Below are 23806 nucleotides of genomic sequence, written 5' to 3'. Positions count from 1 at the left end.
ATTAATGAATCTAACGGAATCTCAGATGTAGAAGTAGCCTTATCAAATTGTTCATAGCCACCTGCTGTCACTACAATCTTGCTTGGGTTTACTTTCTTAGAGGATACATCCATCAATTGATTTAAGAGGAAGTTAGCTACAGCTTTTTTTTATTCTCAAGAAGATTAATAAATCCATTCCAGTTCTGTGGCAAGGGTACGTTTCTATCTCGTATGTCACGTCTTATAATGGGGGTGCTCTTGATTCTGCGTTTGGCCCTAGTCGCACATTTAATGGAATTATTTTTATAGCTATCAAAGACAATTCCTCAATTCTGATTTGTTTTTAATAACATTAGGTCCAACGAGTACGTAGGTTTGCTGCTGAAGGGAGGCTAATAAAGTGTGAATGTTAGTGGAATAATATTAGTTTAGTATTAATAAAAAAGTTTGCCAAGTTTGATCAAAATATGTCCATAAACAAGCAAACTACAAGAGTTGACAATATCCTCCATAAGAATAACAAGGAAATTTTAAATTAACACTTTTTTTAATTTTCTCCGTAACCAATAAGGGTACAAAAAACGTTATATACTAAATTATTTGTTTTTTTAAGTTCTTAAAAATGGTTTGGAGAAAAATTCAAAAATCTTGCGCTTTGGAGGCAAAAAATAAGAAAATCCCATTTTTACCCCATAAAACCCCCCATAAACCCCCGCTCCCATGGTCCGATCATGCTGGTTCACGAACTCGTTCAAATAAATGTAAGTTTAAACGTTTATACCAAATTTCATTAAAATCGGATCATTTTTGCTCGAGTTATACAAAGATCAAACATTGGCATCCGCCATTTTGGAAAATGGCGTCCAGAAAAGAGAGCCCCACTCATACAGAGTGAACACCGGTCAGAATATCATCTCTACTACTATATAATATCATCTAGCACAGTGTTCACCGGTTACCTTTCGGGGTGAGCCAACTTTGTTATTTTACATATTTTACTAAATTTGCCTCCCCACTATTAGAGATTTCCCGAGTCATTCGACCTGTTATTATGTTCCTGAGTTGAACGCCCTTTGTGGAAACAAAGCCAAAAATATTTAAATGGCAGTGGCAAAATATTGCATTAAGCGGCGAAATAATTCACTGCTTGTTTGATCGACCACGTTTGTCATCCGTGATATATAGATGGCCGCTGGCGAAAAAACCATCCTCACCTGTTACGCCATCTTTGATAAATAGTTCGCTCACTTTTACCCATCCCTCCAACGAAGTAGCGGTTATAGGATCTGTTAAACAACTTACTTTGCTAAACTTTACCTTGAGGTAATATTGCAATGGCTTCTTATTACAAGTTCAAAACATATAAAAATGTCGATATTTTAATTTACTCTCAAATGTCCTGACCCCGTTCGATAGAGCGGTTTGAGAACGAATCAACAAGGAAATATTTTGATTAAGTGATTTTATTTTTTTAATTAATTACTATTAATTTAATTGTTTATTTCGCGTTGAAAAATACGCTGAACCAAACTTATATTGGGCTTGAATATTTGAAGTTTTGCAAATGAATAAACCCAATTAAAGAAAAAATACTGGCAAACATGTATAGCATACCTCAAGTTTGGGAAACTGACATAAGATTAAGAAACAAACTCATATAGCTCGAATAAACACAATATCGCACAAGCTGGTAATTAACGTATTCCGATGAACTTTCGTATGCAACTTAAGTGTTGGAACCCATGACTGGGCAATTTACAATGAGTTTCACGATCATTCAGTTATTCTATGAATTTTCACGTTGTGCTATAAGTTTCTTATTTTTAAATAAATAATTCAAAACCTCTGCTCTGATTTGATGTTATCAACGCAACCTAACTTTTTAATATTAATTATTACCCTTCACCATTTGCTATACTGTTTAAGGCTATTCATTGTTTTACGGTAAATGAAAATAAATATTACTAGAGGACCCATGCTGCTCCGCAGTGTTAAAATAAATATAATATCCGAGAAATAATCAAATTTATGATGTTTGATTGAGCAATACAGTATCTTGAGCTTAACGTATTTAAACGATCAGTAGCTCAAATTAAAGCCCATAATTTACTGATTATTTTGAGTCTAAAACATATAAAAAACATGAACAATTAATGAGCTATTGATTTGTAATCATAGAAAACCCTTATGAAAAATAATTTTTATGTTGGTTTTTCACCTTTCGTTTGCTTGAAACTGGTCCGATTTGAATAACTAACAGCTTGAAAGAAAGCCGGTATTTCACTGGAGGTTCTTAGACAAAAATATATAGGATTATATAATTATAACTGGTGAAATACATCTTAAATTGAAGTAATCGTAAATTCAAAAACTAATCAAACTATGCCAATGCGTGATGGCAAATCTGTACGTGCATACCTTCAATTCGAGACCGCAATCATGAAAGTCAGTGGGGTAGAAGAGCCAAACGAACTTGGCAAAGAATACTCAAATTTAACTCCCATAAGAAATACATGGGGAGCAAATTTCGTTTACATATATGTCGAGTGGTATTATAGATATATTTATGCCGATGCTTGATGGCAAATCTGTACGTGCATACCTTCAATTCGAGACCCCAATCATGAAAATCGGTCGGGTAGAAGAGCCAAACGAACTCGGAAAAGAAAACCCACATTTTTCAATATATAAGATTTTCTTCTCTGTAATATTTTCTCGCTCTAGGAGATAAGCATTTTTATCAGACTATAGTAATATTACCTCTTAGGCCTCAAAGCATTATAAAGTGATCAGTTATATTTTCAACCACGTCACTGTTAATAGCAATGTACATAATAATCTTTGGTATAGAGACAATCATTATACACTTATAAAATAATCTTAATTCATAACTTGCGCTATGACGACTCGAGGTGAAGTATTTATGTAGTATTCAACATATCAATCATTAAGATGGGGGTTCCACCAAGGTGAGGATTGTAACCCGATAACACGTGTCAAACTATTCTTTATAGCAATCCCAAAAATTGGCAAAACATTAGGTTATTTATTAGCTTATTATATTAATAGATAGACCTACTAACTACAGACACGAACAGTATTAAGTTAATGTCCCAGGCCAAGTTTAATGGATCGACCCAATACAATGAGGAGATTAGGACGGCGCGCTATTAGCATTAGCTTGTGCTAGTATCAGCTAAGGTAATATTACTGCTTGTATGCCACCGTGCACATCTTACAAGCGTATTAGTAGGTTTTAACCTGGAAGACTTATTATTCCCCATACAGTATACATAGACTATTATCGTGTTCATGTACATGGTACAAAGTTGCTACATGGTACACATGATCGTTCTACATGTTTTGTTCTCATATAAATAGGTTGTTAATATTTAGTGTGATATCTGATGATTCAACTTGAATAACATAGTTAGTATTTAACAACTGCAGTACACCTATTTTTAAATTTTAGAAGTTTTCTTAAACCTAATTTTTTACAGTTAGTACCATAGACAATCTTTTAAATTCATTCATTATCTAACCCACATACTTTACTGCGTTGACGTATAGTCAACGGGGAAAAACAGATAAAAAATTAAAACCCCACATTTCCTGGTAGATTATGTATGTTTGTTGAAAAAGTGCAAAACAAATTTGAACTTAAAAACACTTGGTCTTTTTTAATTTTATATAAACAGTGTATTTATTTATAAATATTATCAATACATCAGTTTCGTAGACTTTTTGTACGCCTGTATTTAAGTTTCAGCTATTTGCAGTGCAGCCCAAACTGTATGTGGTATCATGTTCCAAGCAGGCGGTGATCATGGAGTTTTAACATTTAAATTTTTTGAAACTAGTTAATTATCAAATTTTCTGCATGATTTATTCATCAAACCTACGATTAAATATATATATATATATTATTTGAACAATGAATAACTTAGTTCATTTTGGGTTAGTAAACACTAAACAGACAATTCACTTTTGGATACATTATAATGTCGCTCCATAGAGAATACTGTACATCAAGTATCAAGAACTGATAAAATATCTGTAAGCAGTGTTACTTCTATTGGTGTTGTTTAGCAAATACAGACTATAGATCAACACAATAATAATTAACTTACCTAATGTTAGGTCGAAAATACAGCTGCTTGAAATTGGATTAGTAAGCAGGTTTGCTTTATCTGTACTTTTAGCGAATTTCCCATTTAGGGAACAAGCTATTACCAATGAATACAAAAACTATTATTCATTGCTATTACCTTATTCAAGCAAAGTTTTCATTTTAACTATCGGCTTGACCAATTTTAATTAAAATTTAGTATAGCCTATTATGTTTCTAAACAAACTCATACAACCTCCATTGATGTAAACATCACGGTTCAAAAGTTATTTCAACTTGTGATTTTTCTCATTAAAATATCATAGTTAGTCCCACCACTTACCCATGATTAAGGTTGTTGACAAGCTAATGGGAGAAAGTATACCGAACACTTGAATAAAATGTATTTAATTATTCAACATAAATTGCATGACACATTTTAATAGTCAAATTCATATACAACAACATCATATATATACACATATAAATCCCAAAGTACCCATGAACTTTTGAGAAAACTGCAAGTCACACCCCATAACCATATACTTAAAATGTTGGTCATGATCAGGTGTAATTATTTGTTTGTACTGTATTACTGAATACAGTAATACATTTCAGCTAACCTAACCAATCAATAGTTTAATTAATACTTATGAAGTCAACGGGGTGAAGCCCGTGGGTAACAGCTAGTTCACCTAAAGTTGATATTGGTTTTCAGGCAAGATTAACTTAATCTGTGACATAGATAACATTGTTTAGATAACAGCTGATAATGTGAAGTGTGCTCACAGTTAGCAGTCAGCTGACAACACAGCTGATTCATGTTTTGATACTGTGTCAAGAGTCAATTGACAACTTAAGTGACTTCAGCCAGCTTTGGTGAGTGTATTTCTCTACACTAGTCTACAGTTCTCTATTACGCTGTACTTTATTGAATTTTAACAGACCTTAGATCTAGAAGTTATATGTCAGTACATTAGAAAATAACATTGTTATATCATTTTTATAAACTATTTTATTGTTTGATCATTAATAATATTAAGTGATACATAGTCATGAATTTTTAAGTTAACAATGGTAAAGAATATTTTTAATCTACACTAGACAGTTCACACCCATTTAGAATGAAATCGTAAATAAAGGTTGGTTACTATCATAAATCTATACTATAGGTCTATACTCCTTTTATCAATGTTACTATACCAGAGAAATAGTATTGTTGTAAATATTTATCTGAGGCAGTATGCTCTCCGTAATCAGCTATTTTAAAATCAAATTATCACATTTTTTATCTTAAAATTAACTAACTTATCATCATCCATGGACTCAATTGAAGCATTTGCACACTGTATTGGATACTGTAAGGTAGTTAAGTGACATTGGAATCGCCACTGGTGGTAGAAACTGATGAAAAACGTGACATAACTTCAATCAAAAATCCCCAAATACTTACATACATACTCTAATGCAATGCCTACACGAATAACATTTCTAAAGTAAGTTGTAAAATTCCATGTAGGAAATGTAAGTCGCCTCAAGAACAAAATTTGTAGGAGAATGGTGTTATGAAGAAAATAATTTAACCAAAAAAAGTGTCGAATTACTGTCCTATGCATGAAGGCAAGATGATCAAAACTCGGTATACAAGTTTAGTGTGTTCCATTTGTGGCGTGGCTGAGGTCCAAGTGGCAATCCACCTATGTCAATGTTTTGGTTGGTTTAATCTTTACAAGATGTTCACAGAAATATTCACATCTTGGCATACATACACTCAATAATAAAACGGATTATATTTAAATTCGGTTTTAGTTTATAATTAATTTAGAAAATATATTTTTGTGTGTTTTTGATGCATCTTAAGTTTTTATAAGACACACAATAATTGATACATTGGCGTTTGTACTGTAATATCATTTTATTCCTCTCTACAATAACCTTGTCATTACAATAGTTAAATAAATACCCTCGTGGCAGCAAACCTGCAAACTAAGTGAACACCCATTTACCTGGCTAGATTTCCTAAAAAATAGATATTCCCTTAATATTGTCAAATTTATTTCCTATTTAAATACTATAAAATTAATGTTAAAGAGTACTTAGGTTTGCAGCTACAGGGAAGGTAATGAGGTGTTTTTTGTTAAAATGTTGATAGCTTAGTACCATATGAAATGAACAAATCATTAATGTACATAAAACAAACAAGCAAACTTAACAACGGTTTATTTGTTCTCCACTAGCAGAGTTCGCTTGAGGTTGGCATATAAGTGTAACGAGCTTATTTTAGCCTATTTATACTCTTGCTTTATATTTGCAACGGGGGAAGAACGCGGTTTTTGGATAGGTAATTTGGCTCTTTTAATTTATAGTATGAATAGACATATATACCATAACCAGCATGCTCTACCACTGCGCCTAAACTATAGAAAAAAGTAAATGATCAAACAATTAATTAGCATTACAACTGTCATATAAATTATTCAAACTGTTATGTAAGTCTGATAATTTTCCTACTAGTTATACAAATATCTATCAATCAATAAAATAGTCAGCGTAAAGTTGATTTTTTAATCTAGGTAACAGAGCATAGAAGATATAGAGATTCTTCACCGCCTTGTCCAATGCAAACCGCTGGATGATTAAGCTTTTGTTCTCGATGTAAATGAATTAGAAAAGTAAGAGTAATTCCCCATACTTACGGGAGGTTTTCCCAGTTGAAACACACGAGGCTCCGTCAAAACTCTACGGTTCTTGTGTCACTTAATTGTATACACATATAATTATACAGGGTGACAAAAAAGTCTGGAAACGGCTTGATATCTTTTTAACTAAACTCGTTAGAAAATTGAAACCTTTCACATCAAATCATATGTATGAAAACTACTTTTTACAAGCATTAGCATTCTTTTACCTTCACCAGGGGACGGCCCATGAGGAGTAGGTACATAATCTTTAATGTAAGCATAGGTTGATATGCACAAAAAGGTCTGGTCAAGTGGAGGTCATTGCTGGAAACCGCGTCAAAAATGTTTCACCCGTTACAAAATGGCGGCAGTCCAAAGTTCTTGCGAAATATTCCTGCACAGGCCTTCGTATTGGTAAATACTCATAGTCAACATAGCCGGGAAATCTGAATCCCGGATAAATGTGTTTTGAAGATTGATTAAACTTAGTCTAAGAGCTAGTTGACTTTAAAATACAATTTCATCTCTCAATACTAAGGCCTGTGCTATATTCCGTGAAAGGTTTCAATTCTAACGAATTTAGTTAAAAAGATATCAAGCTGTTTCCAGACTTTTTTGTCACCCTAAACTAATAAGTGAACAATTCAAACAGAATTAAGAGGATTGAACACTATCTCACATTATAAGAAAAACGTACTGTCACTTTAATTGATGCAATATATAGACATTTTTTGGTAGAATAAAAAGGTGGTTAACTCAAGCAAAAGTAAACAAACAAACTAAAACAATAAAAAAATCTAACAGATTTTAGCGAATTTCCCTATAGGGAAGTAGCTATTACCGTAGGTCTCATCTCATGGTAAGACCTAGGCCCAGGACCGATTTACTTTTTCATTTTGATGTCCCCAGAGGCCAAAAACACCATTCGTAAAACTTTTTATGTATGTATATCTATATAATCCTGATAATTAGACCAATTCGTATATACCAAGGAAAAAATGTGGTTCGGATTCCACTATAAACTGTAGGTCCCTTTAGTTGCCATTAGCTGTTTGGGCTATTAATTAACAGCTGTGTCTAAGGAATGTCGGCCTTAGTCACTAACAAGACTACAAGATCGCGCCACTCATCCTACACTCATCTCCATTCATACTTGGCTTAAAATACCTACATAGTATGGTCGCCATTTCATAAGAAAGTATAAAGTATAACGGGGGGTTTTATGGGGTAAAAATGGGGTTTTCTCATTCTTTACCCTTAGAACTCAAAATGTACTAATTTTTCTCCAAATCTTTTTAAACGTCTTAAATAAACAAATAATTTTGTATATCAAAGTGTTTTTGTACGGTGATTGGTTACGGAGAAAATTTGAAACATTGTTATTTTAAAATTCCCATGTTATTCTTTTGGAGAATATTGTAAAATGTTGTAGTTGGCTCGTTTATGGATATATTTTGATCAAACTTGGCGGATTTATTTATTTCATACTAAGCTATTGATATTTTAATAAAGAACACTCTTTATTAGTTTCCCTGTAGCAGCTAACCTAGGTACTCGTTAAACATAAATGTTAATTTAATAGATTAATTGAAAATCAATCAAGGTAAATGGAAACTCGCTTAGTTGGCAGGTGTGCTGCAGCGGGGGTATATTCTAAACAAGTATTTTTGTACAATCTCTTCTATACTAGAATGATAAGTAAACGTCATGACAACTTAACATGAGTTAATTACACTCCAACGAGTGCACTAACATACAAAAAGTTAACTGCCAGGAAATTCGGACGATTTTCTTTGATATTTTTCGCTTCGTTTTTTTATTTATTCTCTACTAAAAGATAATGTTGTATCTTGATGAATAACCTTATTAGAAACATCCTAGGGTGCTTGTAAAATTGTTCTTAGTGTTTTGGAATGAAATCTTTGAATTATTTCTATATTTTAGTTTGAAGTGGTTCCCCAGAGCTGGATATTGTAAGTCCAAATAGGTTTTAATATAATTTTGTACAAAAGTAATTTGTTTTCAACGGATAATTTTGAATTTCGACTAATAAGCCAATGAAGTTGGTTTGTTTTGAACCTCCTGTAGCTTAAAACAGCCGACAATACGAGCTACAAAAACCATATTATATGGGGTTTTGGTGATGAACATTTAAAACTAGGTAAAAACTTTTCAGCCACATTGTGAATTTAAAATGTAGTTAAAACAAATCAACCGGGCGTGTTTGCTACACATGGTTAAGAATTAAATTTTGGCCTCTGGGACCTCAACAATTAAATCCGTCCCGGACCCAGGTCTTACCATGAGACATACGGTAATATCTTATTCTCTAAATGGGAAATTCACTAAAAAGTAGGCAAACAGATATACCGGTTCAACTTATCAGAATCAATAGCATACCGTACTGTAGTATTTTTATTAAGAGGTCAACATTGTGATTTAAATGTAGTTTTCTGTTCCTCCATATTATGCACTGTTTCAGAGATGGAGTATCCTGATTGGCTCAACACATCTCTGCTAGAGTCGGCTCTCAGAGTGGATCAGAGGGTTGTTGTGAGGAGCTTTACTGCTTTCCCTGCTACAGAAGCTGGTGATAACTACACCAGCAACCTCTTCAGGGTGGAAGTACAATACCAACTCGACCAATCAGATGCTAGAACAACCTCACTTATCATCAAAGTACCTTACTGCCAAGGAATGTTCAAAGAACTTTCAGAGAAATTCGACTTTTTTGGAGCTGAACCACTTCTTTACAACCAACTTTTACCTAATATGTCAAAGAAGATGAATTGTGATTTTTACCCAAAGTCGTATCCGTGTTCAATAAAAAATGGACTTATACTGGAAGATCTCAGACCTGCTGGATATGTATTAAAAGACAGATTAGTGTGGTTAGACTTTGCTCATTGCAAGTTAGTAGTTGAAAATTTAGCTAGGTTTCATGCGGGTTCAGTAGCATGCTATCAAGAAAATCCGGAACTTGTTGATAAAATAGGAAAGGAAAAGTTTTTTGTTGGGGAGAGAATGAAACAGTGGGCTGAATCTTCTTTTAGTGAATGTGCAAAGACTCTGGCTGAAATTAATGCTGACAGAAAGTTTGCTGATTTGCTTACCAGCAAAGCTGATGGAATTTGGGAATCAACGCTAAATTTGATTAAACCAAAACCAGCTTCACTAAACGTTTTGAACCACGGAGACATTTGGATCAACAATATACTGTTCAAGTACACACAATCCGCAGAAGTGAGTAATTTAAAATTTCTAGATTTCCAACTCACCAGGTATGGGTCCCCAGTCTTAGATTTGATATTCTTCACTTGGACCAGTGCAAATGAAGACGTAAGAGAAAATCTTGAAGATCTTTACAAAATATATCTGCAGACACTTAATCAAACTTTAGAGAACCTGAAGTGTAAAGAGAGGATGTCTTTTGAAACTCTTCAAAAAGACCTAAAAACTCACTCTGACTGGGCACTCATGGTTGTTTGCTTTATAAACAACTTCATCATGCGGGGTTCAGAGGAGTTTATTGATGTGAGCAGTTTGACGAAGGAGCAACAGCAGAACATAAGCAGCGATCCAAGGTTTCCAAAGGTATTTAGGAATAAATACTATAAACCACTTCTCCCAGGCATAGCAAGGCAGCTGTCTCAGTGGTTGGAATTATGAAGGTTGTATAAAAGATAATCAAAGGTATTACGCATCCATGGAGAAGTCCAGGTATAGCAAGGCAGCTGTCTCAGTAGTTGGAATTATGAAGGTTGTATAAAAGATAATCAAATCTATTACGCATCCATTTTATTTGACTGTTTAATTTACTTAATATATTTTTCACCACACTATGATGTTTTTGGCTGTATTACATACGTTAATTGATGGCTGAAACTTACGTTTTGCTGGCCATGCCAGCTGTCGTTGTAATTTGGGGACCGAGCAGGTTTTTACAGGCCGGGCCGCAAAATCAGCTGTTCGCTTACTTACTGTACTGCTATTCTTATAATATTGTTTTGCATTTTAAGTTCACAATCAAAATCCATAGCATTGCATTAGAATTGTGTTATTGTCACCGTTGCCTAGCAACTATTTATTTTTATTTTTGCTGATTCCTCAAATTATTTGTTCACATAACCTTATAGTTATAGTTGTGTTGACTATCAGTGTGCATTATTACAGTGGTGAATAGTGGTAATAGGGTATAATGTGGTGAAAAATAGCGTTCGTACCACGGACCGAAATGGTTTTGCAGCTCTCGATCGATTTGAGTTCTCGACTTCGTCTCGAACTTAAAACTATCTCGAGCCGGCAAAACCTCATTTTCGGCCCTAGGTACGAAATATACTATTTCACCACACTATGATGTTTTTGGCTGTATTACATACGTTAATTGGTGACTGAAAGTTACGTTTTGCTGGCCATGCCAGCTGTCATCGTAATTTGGGGACCGAGCAGGTTTTTACAGGCCGGGGCCGCTTACTTACTTAAAACATGAATGCATTTTAAATACACAATCAAAATCCATAGCATTGCAATAGAATTGTGTTATTGTCACCGTTGCCTAGCAACTATTTATTTTTATTTTTGCTGATTCCTCAAATTATTTCTTCACATAACCTTAAAGTTGTAGTTGTGTTGACTATCAGTGTGCATTATTATGGTGGTAAATATAGTGGTAATAGGGTATAGTGTGGCGAAAAATAGCGTTCGTACCACGGACCGAAATGGTTTTGCAGCTCTCGATCGATTCGTCTCGAACTTAAAAACTATCTCGAGCCGGCAAAACCTCATTTTCGGCCCTTGGTACGAAATATGCTATAACAGTATCAATCACAATAAATAAATTACAAATCTTAGATTTAACCAAAAAAATCTGAAATTGTTAAAATAATATCTGTGCGAGTCATAGTAAGTTTGTAGTAATAACCCAAACCCAAACCAAAAGGGAGACACAAATCTCATTAAACAACACAATATTGTGAAAGTATAAGCTCAAGCTGTTACACTCTAGGTTGAGATCCTGAGTTTTGTTGAACCAACATTGGAGTTTGGTGAATTGGAATAAATTGAACTCAATGAAAAAAACTAACTGCAGAGTATACAAAACACAACAAAACGAACAAATAATTGACACAATAAACAAGAAATTGCAAATAAAGCTAGCTCACAGTTTCCAGGATTGATCATTTAACAATTTAAGCTGGAATAAACATGTAGATAAAACATGAAGATTATCCAAATTAATTTAGGAAATCCATTCACTTTTTAAGATACCATCCTTTTTGAATAAAGAAAAGCATTAAAATATATACATTTTGGGAATACTCATTCTCATTTATATATTTTTGCCTTTATGGTTCAACCACAAAATCAAATACGGACAGTATTCTTAAACTGAATGTTTTAGCTATGGATTATAATAAAATTGGGGTTTTACAACGTTGAAAGCGGTGCAAATGTATTGTCAAAAGATAAATATAAGAATTGGGTTATTTAACGATTTATGGACAAGTATATCACATCAACTATCTAAAAAAATTACTTAGAACACTTTGACTTTTAAAGCCTCTAGTAGACTACAATAGCAGACATTAAAAATGCATCATTCCAATGCGACATAAATGAACTTAAAAAAAAAACCCTTATGTAGGGCTAAAATTCTTGACAAAATTACCAGATTAAATTAAAAATTAAGAAATTTTAACTAATTTAAAAAACAAATTTAATAATTATTTGTTGGAATAATCCATATATTTCCTTAAAGAATTCTTTTCTGCCCACCATATACTTAAACCATTTAATTATATTTGTATTTTATTTTTATGAAATAGACTTAACAAGAGAGCATTTTTAGAGAGAGAGGATATGAAGAAACCCAAAAAACATACGCAGGTGTACACCAGGTGTGATTATTTGTTTGTATTACTGTATTCTGTTTTGTTTATTTCAGCTTAACTTAACCAATCAATAGTTTTATTAATACTTATGAAGTGAAACTGGGTGAAGCCCGTGGGTAGCATTGACTATTGAGGCGAACAGTTAGGACTACATGGTCCTTTCTTACAGTTAACCTTGCAAATCTAAATATAAACTAAACAATGATTTTCTTAACAAACAATGAATTTAAATTTGAAACCAAATATAGCTTATCAATTGTTGTGGACATTCAATACTAGATTTTAATTTTTGAGAAAACGTGTGTGCCTTAGTGCCCTAGTACCACAGAATAGATTAGGTACATTTAAATCTACTTGGTTATATGTTATATGTTGATGTAGAGTTTTTCGATTTTATAACAGTATTTCAGTATAATGATCTTAGGGTCACAAAATAGAACAATTTGTTGATGAACTGTCAAGAAAGGTGTTGATATGACTTATTCTAATTGGAAAAAATTCTTCATTCTCTAACTTTTAACATGTACTACATTCACAATATTTTAATGTGACGTAAAATTTGCTTAAAACCTTAAAAATAAAACATCAATAAAATAAATTGTCGTCTGAAACAAACATTTTATACTTTACTCCGGTTTCATATTGTTTGTTAAATATGAATTCTAAAATAAATATACAATTCATTATAAATGTATATGTTATATTGTTTTTCATGTACCATTATGTATCTTTGTAATGCATAAAGGAAAAACTAACTTGAGAGGTAAATGCAGCCAAAGTGAGAATATTACTGTAATATTTCAAAAGAGAAGACAAAAGAGCTAAAGTATGATACTGCAGTGCTCCATAGCTTGGGAACAAATTTGTATTTCTCTTGTGCTTGTACAGAACGTTCTTACTTGTAATTTAGCTTGTTATTTACATTAGACACATTATTACAGATCAAGCGTAGTGAATTTACTTAAAGTTATTCTAATCAAAAACAAAACTGAGTTTTAAGAAGACATTTTAATGGATAATTTTTTAAATTTAAATCTATATATATAAAAGGCAAAGCCCTCACTGACTGACTGACTCACTCACTCATCACTAATTCTCCCACTTCCTATTTACCTAGGAGGCTGAAATTTGGTACACTGATTCTTTAGGCATTAAATAGGAAAACTAAATTGTTTTTATTCTGATCGGACTCTCGGGCTCCGCCCCAGTGGCTCTGGAGTTTCCCATGTTAACCTTATGAATACTCATATTTAAATGGAATTAATGAATCTTAACAGCTGTTTAAATTAAACAAGTTGGTTCAGTTTTATGATGTGTAATAGCATTAAAGTTACAAGGATTACCAACAGGGTGCAGCACTATTATTATTTTTTTAATTTACAGCTAATTTGTAACCAAAAGGTGAGTGAGCGTAGCGAACGAACTTCAACCAGGACGTGATTGAGCCATGTGAACGAGCTCACTTATGAAGTAAAACGGGGCAAAGCCCGCGGGTACAGCTAGTAATAAATAAATTAATAATATTTTTTATAGTCCATTACTGGTGCCTTTTTGTAGACATTACATTATTAGCATCTAGAGCTTATATTATATCCTGGGATTTGGAAGGCGGTATTTCTTGAAGTAAAAAACTGTCAACAAAGCTCTAATGCTGTTTTTTAGTAAAACTAATAACATTAATTAAGATTTGTATAGTTAAAATATAGCTTACTGGCAAAGATTTTGGCTTTTACTAAAAATGGACTCTTTATTAGAGAAATAATGTATTGCGTAACAGCTTTTAACCCATTTTGTAAATTTGTAAACATGATATTCAAACATTGGTCAAACCTAATGCATGCACCGATCCGTCACATTTTTATGAGAAAGTAACAATAGAAACTGGAAACTTTTGAAAGTTGAATAGTTGTTAAAGACAAGGGAATGGCTAAAATAAGGAATTGTAATTTATGAGTTATTTTTGTCTACACTGCAAAACACAATGAAAAATTAGGTTCCAATAAGAGTTATATGCGCAGAGAAAGGATGTGTCAATGTTTTATGGTAACCCGTCCCAGTGACTTTACCTTTCTAACAGTAAATTGGCTTTGGCCAATCTCTAGCAATCAGAACTGTATATTGAACTTCAAGAACATGCTTGTGAAATAAGTTGCTTCGATAGTTAAAATAGAACATAGCTGTGCAGGATAACTGAAAAGTAATTAATCATATTGGCCAGTACCTACTATGATTGGTTTTGCACAATTAAACTCCATTACGACTACTAATTAAATTAATGTGACTGACTTGTAGTGGTTTGGAGCTATTACAATGAATTTTAATACATTTAATATAAATTAAGTGAATGTAAATACTCTGCAATAGAATAGTTTGTTAATACGTTTCTATTAACTATAAATATGCCTATCCTGCAACCTATGTAGAAAGTGTTGCAGGATATAGGCATATTTACATACATCATTCATAAATAAATTTAAATAACTTGCCCAACTCCCAACAAAATCTTTAAATGAGACAGTTATACTGTACTATGCACATAAATACCATGTATAGATTTTTTTTTTAAATATTGTCAACGATACAGTATAAGTTAAATGGATAAAATAAAACATTCTGAGACACATATAATGCAACATTTTAGTTTCACACTGATATTATAAATACTGTCTTTTAAAAGCTATTTTTTAGCCAATTCTAGAACATGTATCTAGTTTTCATATTTTACTTTAAAGAAACGTCCCCTCGGGGTAAAATGTGGATGATGTAAGATAATCTTTCATCTGAAGCGGGCAATGTGTTCACGTCAACGGATCCCTGTCATCTAACAGAAAATGTATTACAACTTTTGACTTTTAAAAATGTTTTTGGAATTTAACAGAACAAATAAACAAGTACTGTGATTATATATTTGGATATAATCTTATATTAATGGTTTAATTTTAGTGAGTTTCCACTATAGGAAATAAATATTAGAAAATCCTTTTTTGTTTTGATGTCCCCAGAGGCCATAAAGCCGTCCATTCAAATTCATATTCCAAAACGTATAATAATACATATTTATGTATACGTTAGCACGATAATTCGAGTAAAAACCATCCGATTGTGATGAAATTTGGTGCATATTTGTAAATCTACGTCCCCCGGAAACCAGTAGGCCTATGGACTTCAGGAACTGGGTTTATGGGGGTAAGGACAGGGGTTTCTCATTACGGTCCTTCAAAACATTAAATTTAGCAATTTCTTTTTCAACTATTTGACAGAGCAATACTTAAGTACTTTGAAGCTTTGTTGTAAGCTTAATGGTTACAGATAAAACTCCAAATAACTGTAAGTTTAAAATTCAAACGTTATTCTTATGAAGGAAAATTAAACTGTGTAGTTTGATTATGGATATGTTTTATTACATTTGCCAAATGTGATAACTTTATACCATACTATTAACTTTTTACAAAACAAGCCCCTTTTCCCACAGTAGCAATCCTAGGTACTCCTTAAACCTTATGTCATTTAAATACATACATATGACATATTTAAAGAATGCACTTCGTTAAAAATCCAATCAGTCAAAATGACTATTCGCTTAGTGTGCAGGTTGCTGCAGCTGAAGTATTTTTGATTAATTAACATGTTAAACAAAATAGTGATGTTAAAACTCCATCGAATTTGATGTAATGTTTTTTACAACAATATTGTATAAGTTTGAAGAATGGTGTGATAGATATTGATATTAGTTAGGCTATTATAATTTTTTAATTTAATTAACTTGTCGGTAATCAAAGGGCATAACTATCAAATATAGCAACATAATTCATTCTAACAAATTATATTTTTATTCATATTATATAGTGATCAAACAATTTAAAATTGATATGGTCAGACAGTAACAGACGACAAGTAGCCTAAAACATACACCTGGTGTAGCCTACTCTAAAAGTACAATGAACATAAACAGCATTGTGTGTCTGCTGTTAGCTGTTAGTGTTGGATCCTTATTCCCAGGATAGTTCTACATTATTCAGTTCTCCATTTAGACTTTGTGACTCAAACATACTTTGATTCTACCCTTTCTACAGATTAGGACTTGTTAAACAAAAACATCAAGATACACCTGTGTTTCATTTTTTGGTATATTCTGTGTTTTTCAATGTCTTTGGGAAGAATCGTGTTTTTGTAGGGGAATAGCTCACGCCCCTGGTCTTTGTACTATCCACCTTTGTAAGATAGTGTCATTATTGTATTGATAAAAGATCCCAAATCCTACCTTACCCTTCTGACAACAGAAATTTAAACTAGCAAAATTTCAAATGCATATGATTTAAATATGATATATTTTACATGATGTCATCTAGCATAATGTTACGTACGGTAAGCACTATAACCACTCCAAGGAGTTAATTACATAATTATAGTTAATTGTATAGTTTATTATACAGTATTTAATGATAAACAATTGTTATGTGTAGGCCCTACCTATTTAAAATATTGTAATGTTTTGCATACAAATTTTTATGTATCAGATAGATAACAGAACTAATGTACATCCTATATTCATGTTATGAAATCCAAATTGTTGGTTATTGAGTTAAAAAAAAACACACACACACATTAAAAGAATAAATGCATAAGTTGATGAAGGCAAAAGTAAAAATATAATAATACTGAATTTGAGTTGAAACGTTATTGATAGCACATCCTTAAAATCAAAGGACAAAATTTATAAAAAAACCCTCTGGTAAAATACGTGGTTAAAGAAACTTTTTATATGAAATTAATGGAATATTCAAAGAAGAGGAAATTGAGGTAAACCACCTCTAAGTCTTGAAACAAGGTTGCCTTATGATTTTCATCCAACCCTCCTTTAAATCCTGAGTCACAGTTTCTTTTGATAATCGTTTAATTAGTAATGCTTTAAATACCAAATAAAACCATTTGAAGCACCTCACAAATTAGGTGTGATAAAATTTGCGGGTGTGAATTTTTATACTGTTTACTTTCTTGACCTATACATAGTATATGGTGAATTGGTGAAAGTATTGTTTTCGTCAAAATTTGTTTTTGAGTTTGAGTTTTTGGTGGATATTTCCGTTTTGGGCCCCCCTGAACCCCAAAAAAGTGGTTTTCGAAGTGATGTATGTCTGTTGTCATCGTATATGTGCGTGTGTGTCTGTGTGTGGGGATGTTTACAGAGAGCTACAGACCCACCTTTGGTCCAATTTTGGGGTATAAGGGTATCCATGCTATCTCCAGAATTTTGGATTTTTGAAAATTCTGCTATTTGATAGTGATTTCCCATAAAATAACAGAAATGTCGAATTGAAAATGGGCTCAACTGATTTTTAATAAAATTTAGTATATATTCTTATTAATAAAAAAAATGCACAACATAAATCAATTGCTGTAAAAATTTAGGTTTTAAAGCTAGTGCAACTTTTGTAATTTTCTCCATTTAAAAACTCCCACTGCTTACTCATGATAAGGGTTGTTGACAAGCTAATGGGAAAAGCACGTGATAGATTGTCAACACTCTTTATTGTGTATTTATTCATCAGATATATTGTGAAAATATGAGAGGAAATTGTAATCATTCTACAAATAAAACTAGCATATCACACAAAAACACATTTCATTCTTTAAGAAATCTTAAATAGACAATTGACTATGCAGGTAATTGGAAAGGACAAGGGTTTGTAAGTAATTAACCTATGCTATCTTCAACTAACAAACAACATAGTAACTTAAAAGTTTAGTAATTTCAACCTGTATTCCAGGAAATCCCTCCCTCTCACTAGGAGAGATGAGGTTTGAGGAACAAGATGAATGAGTCCCTTGACGTCTGAGGTAAATAATTACAACTCACTACAACCCCACCAGAGGGTGGCTTAAGTAAATTGGAAGAACACAACAAAGTTTTCCAAAAGCAAGTTAAACTTTTGAATTAAAATGGATGAACATTTTTAATCAAGCTGAGTTGTTTCTCTAAAATATCAAAGATGTTTTAAAAAAGGTTTAAATACTTTATTACTAAAGGCTTGAAAAGTAGTAAATCTATACAGAGAATATAAACTAAATCTTTTCATTATGTTATTACTACATTATTTTCTCTCTAATTAGCCAATTAAACACAAAATTTGTAAAATAATATTTAAAATTTGTTGACATTGTGATGGTATTCTAATCAATCTTGAGTATTTCCATAATCTTGGAGTCGATTCTTTTAAAGTCATTAGAAATTATGAAATTAAGACCTGGCCCCGGGACCGATTTACTTTTTCGTTTTGAGGTCCCTAGAGACCAAAATCACCATCCGTTCAAATGCATATATATATATATATATATATATATATATATATATATATATATATATATATATATATATTTATATATGTGTCCGTTAGCGCGATAACTCGAGCAAAAATTATCCGATTTTGATGACATTAGGTACAAACGTGTAAACCTACGTTTATTCGAACGAGTTCGCGAACCAGCATGATCGGACTATGGGAACAGGGGCTTAGGGGGGGGGGGGGGGGGGGGTTTATGGGGTAAAAATTGGTTTTTCCCATGTTTGACCCTAAAAACTTAAAATTTAGCATTTTCTTTCCAGACCATTTTGTAGAGCTTAAAAAAACAAATTATTTAGTACATTGAAGCGTTATTATGCGCCTAATGGTTACGGAAAAAATTCCAAAAAACTGTAAATTTAAAATTCCCATGTTATTTTTATGGAGAATAAGTAAACTGTTGTAGTTTGCTTGTTTATGATCATATTTTGATCAAATTTGGGAAATGCATTAATTTCATACTAAACTATTAACATTTTACAAAAAAAACACCTTTTTACCCTCCCTGTTGCAGCAATCCTAAGTACTCGTTAAACTAATGCTATTTAAATGGGGAATAAATGTGATATTTTTAAGGAGACATATTTTAGTGTAAATCCAATCAGGCAAATGGAAATTCGCTTAGCCAGCAGGTTTGCTGCGGCGGGGGTATTATATTATTATGGCAGTGCCTTGGTCAATACATGTTTTGAACTGTATAAAAATAAATTAAAAAAAATTTGATAACATGTCTACCTTAATGCTTTGTTCTTAATAACTGTATTTATCAACATTACTGTGGATTTTCTTTCTTAAAAATTACTAACAATTTATAGCCTAATGGGAATTTGTATCTAAGAGAAATAGGATCAGTATTGAATAAAATAAAATTCGAATCAACATTAATTGTATTAGTAGACTTAGAAAACCAAGCAAATATGTTTAGTGCTACAGTAACAATAAAACCCACACCAGCATGATATTTAAAATCAAGTGAATCGAGTAGCCCAAATATGTCTGGCGTGGCCATTATTTTTATCTGGGGTTGTGTGAAATAATGTTTAGTTTTGCACAGCAAGGTTCAGTTTCTGGCTATAAAAAAATCTTTCCTATAAAGAGCTAATAAATACTTTGACTGAATTGCAAAACTAAATTAATTACTATATATTATTATATATTATCTAGTTAATATAGTGGTCCAGTCAAGGAACGAGGTGTAGAATGCGTGAGCAGGTAACTAAACGATTCCTTCAGAAACTTGTTCAGGGGGCTTAGGGTGTTAACATACCAAAAGTCCTGACTTCTAGGTAGTGAGCCAAAGGGTGGAGGTGCGAAAGGGGGGGGGGGGGGGGGTTAAAGATACTCATTTTGGGTTTTTCGCTTATATCTCGAAAACTATCAACTTTTTGTACACTATACTAAATTATAAAATTGAAGAAGATTAAATTTTTTACAAGAAAAGTATATAATGTGTTTATTTTGGTTAAACAATTTACTAGTTAATACTAATTTAATTAATATCTTATTAAAATACTCCTTCCATAAGAAATACATGTAAATTAGTATGCGAAAAGGGGCAAATCGTATCAGTCCAAAGGAGATATAACCGATATTCTGGAAATCTTGGTAAAATTTCTAGCAATTTGACACTTAAATCATAAAATTTTGTCAAAAATTAAAGCGAGGGTGAGCGTTTAGAAACGGGATGATTTGAGGGGTTTTTATAGTTATTAATAAAAACACCAAAACACGACATTTTTGTTACCTCGCCCTCGCCTTAATTTTGGATCAATTTTTATGATTAAAGTGTCAAATTACTGGAAATTTTGTCAAGATTTCCAGAATATCGGTTATATTTCCTTTGGGCGGATAGGATTCGCATAGTAATTTACATGGAGTATTTTAATAAGATAATAACTAATAATAAGATAATAAGATAAGATATTAATAAGATAATTTTAATAAGGTAATTAAATAAATAATAACTCTTAATCTGTTTAACCAAAATAAACACATTATATATATACTTTTTGTAGAAAATTTAATCTTCTTCAATTTTATAATTTAGTATAGTTTACAAAAAGTTTTAGTTTTCGAGATACAATAAAAACGCCCAAAATAAGTACCATTACCTCCCCCCTTTCCCCTCTCCACCCCCTGGCTCAACAACCTAGGAGTCAGGACTTTTGGTATGTCAACACCCTAAGCCCCCTGAACAAGTTTCTGAAGGAATCGTTTAGTTACCTGCTCATGCACTATACATCCACTTTTGGATCATTCATTGACTGGACTATAGTTACATAGTAACAAGACCAGGGTTATTGAGCGTTCATTTTTCAAACGTAAAATATTCCATTGGCGTGGGAAAGACAAACAATATGGTTTATATAGTTTAAAAATATGCTTGATAGAATTGCAAATTCAAACGTAAAATATTCCATTGGCGTGGGAAAGACAAACAATATGGTTTATATAGTTTTAAAATATGCTTGGTAGAATTGCAAATTCTTTGATCAACAATTGGTGTAAATGCCTTCTTCTTGAAATCCAAAATGTTGCTGCTTTGACGCAGCTAGTTTCAACTTCTCACGAAGTCATCTTCGGGCGTCCAGGGGATGTCAAATCACTTCATCAGAAGGTCGTCAATACACACATTATACGTTCATACACGAACACGGTCAAGGACACGAACACGAACACAAACACGAAAATGGAAACGAAAAAGTACAATTTATTTTTAACGAGTGAAAGTCTAAAAATCTTTTTTTCTATCTGTTATGTGAATGATTTTTTACATTGTAAAATGGTTAAAATACTGATTTTTTACATGCAACTTGACAAAAACTGTAGGTCTACAAACACCGGTGACTGTGTACAAAAAAAGTCAATATAATAACATATTATTTATTATTTATATGTAGGTTCTTAATTTCATCAAAAAAACTAATAATAGTGTTAGAATTTTGATGAGATGAAAGTGCATTAGAGAGAATTTCGTCTGGGTTCAGTTGGAGAACTTCATTAGTTAAGTGCTGATGCTAGAGTTAATGATGCACTCATACAAGATTAGTTTGCAGCTACATTATAAACTTAGTATATTAGCCTGATAACCAGATTTATTCCATTTATTGACATACATTCGTTTCTAAATAATTGAATACCACGCTTTATAAAAGGAGTACTCTAATACAGACAAAGAAAAATGTGCTTGTCTGAGAAAATGTTTTTCTAGTTATTGTGCCTACAAGATTAAATACGAGACATGTCTACTAGAATACAGTAGATGTCTACTCTATTCTGTGGTTCAGGCACGTTCCAAAAACAGGATTACACTAATATAACATTGACAAAAGCTAACATTTGAACCCCAAACTCAATTACAAAAGTGCCGTGCTCTAACCACTAGACAAGCGTGTCATGATTATTTATATTATCATATTTTATAGTAGGAATTTGACTTAACCCTAATGAAATCATTACATTTGCATAATAAATTAAATCAACTGACAGTGTTCAAGTAACATTTTAAATATGGTAAAAATGCATAAGTTCCTTAGCTGTTTTGTGATGTTTAAACTGAGACAATATACGTTTTAAAGGCTAATGCGAGATAAGCTCTGGACAAACAAAAGGATATTGAATCATCAAGGACATCCTTTTACACTTTATAAACAACATTAGTTGAGCTTGGAAAAACAACCCGACAATCTTTACTGAAGCTTTAATTCTGTAATGGAAAAGAAAATACTTATTTGTAATTTTTGCTTCAATTTGTCTTGAAATTATTTTCAGAGTATGTGTGTGACAGCCCTGTGTGAGACGTAACATTACTGATCTTTATTGGGTTATTTATCAACCTAAAAACGCTGGTGAAAATTGTTTTAAAGAAAATTGCAGTGTACCGTTTAAAAATTTTCCTATAGCGAAGTAGTTATTACCGTAGGTCTCAAGGTAAGCCCTAGGCTCGGGACCGTTTTATTTTTTCATTTTGATGGTCCCAGAGGCTAAAAATACACTTCGTTCAAATTTATATACAGGGTGTTTTTTTTAAGTGTGCCCCCATTGGGATCTCAGTAACTAATGATTTTACAGCAAACTTTAAATGGGGAATATTCCCTTGTTTTTAAAGAAAGTAGGTTTATAGCGAAAATGCGAAGAGTAAATAGGTCAAATAAGTCTTAAAATTGCATCCACATTCCATAAAGACCATAAAATACACAGTTTTCCACTTTTTCAAGTTTGGCACCATTTTGGAAAATGGCCGCCATTTTTCAAATAATATAATTAATATTTTTAACGAATTTTATGATCTTTTTGGAATGTGGATGCAATTTTAAGACTTATTTGACTTATTTACTCTTCGCATTTTCGCTATAAACCTACTTGTTTAGGAGCTACATGAAGTAAAATGTACACCGGAAGTCATTTTTCCATAGGCTGTAACTCCTAAACGAGTGGGTTTATCGAAAAAATGTCAAGAATACAAAATTTTTTAATTGCATGTTCTACCCGAAAACATGATAAAATATAGGAAATTTCAAAGCTGACCACCATATTGGAAAATGGGGGCCATTTACAAAAATTTCATCTAATTATTTTTGAACCTCTTTAAAAACAAGGGAATGTTCCCCATTTAAAGTTTGCTGTAAAATCATTAGTTACTGAGATCCCAATGGTGGCACACTTAAAAAAACACCCTGTATACAGGGTGAGTTTTAAATGAGTTCCCCCCCTACTTTTTTTTACATGTCTTAAGATATGAACTCCGAACCACGTCAGATCATTGTAGAGTAGTAAGTACTTCATTTTGACTGGGTATAAGATT

At 32.3% G+C, this 23806-nt stretch overlaps 1 protein-coding gene across 3 annotated transcripts; it reads left to right on the top strand.

Annotated features, from left to right (window-relative positions):
• The first annotated feature begins 4892 nt into the window (after nucleotides 1–4892).
• Nucleotides 4893–18499, top strand: LOC128982940 (uncharacterized). Of its 3 annotated transcripts, XM_054402037.1 has the most exons (3): nucleotides 5136–5231; nucleotides 9253–10013; nucleotides 18430–18499. In XM_054402037.1, exons 2-3 carry the CDS (start codon nucleotides 9255–9257, stop codon nucleotides 18448–18450), a joined length of 780 nt encoding a protein of 259 aa, XP_054258012.1. In that variant the 5' UTR covers nucleotides 5136–5231; nucleotides 9253–9254; the 3' UTR covers nucleotides 18451–18499. The 3 variants fall into 3 exon arrangements, with proteins under 3 accessions (XP_054258011.1, XP_054258012.1, XP_054258010.1); XM_054402036.1 differs by lacking the exons at nucleotides 5136–5231; nucleotides 18430–18499 and adding an exon at nucleotides 4893–4968 and having other exon boundaries at nucleotides 9253–13326; XM_054402035.1 differs by lacking the exon at nucleotides 18430–18499 and having other exon boundaries at nucleotides 9253–13326.
• The last annotated feature ends 5307 nt before the right edge of the window (nucleotides 18500–23806 follow it).

Source organism: Macrosteles quadrilineatus, unplaced genomic scaffold (assembly GCF_028750875.1).
Source record: "Macrosteles quadrilineatus isolate MER2022 unplaced genomic scaffold, UCM_ALF_1.0 Scaffold_1__1_contigs__length_201487025, whole genome shotgun sequence".
Lineage (NCBI taxonomy): Eukaryota > Metazoa > Arthropoda > Insecta > Hemiptera > Cicadellidae > Macrosteles > Macrosteles quadrilineatus.
The sequence above is the reverse complement of the archived record's forward strand: the minus strand, read 5'-3'. Positions and strand labels throughout refer to the sequence as shown.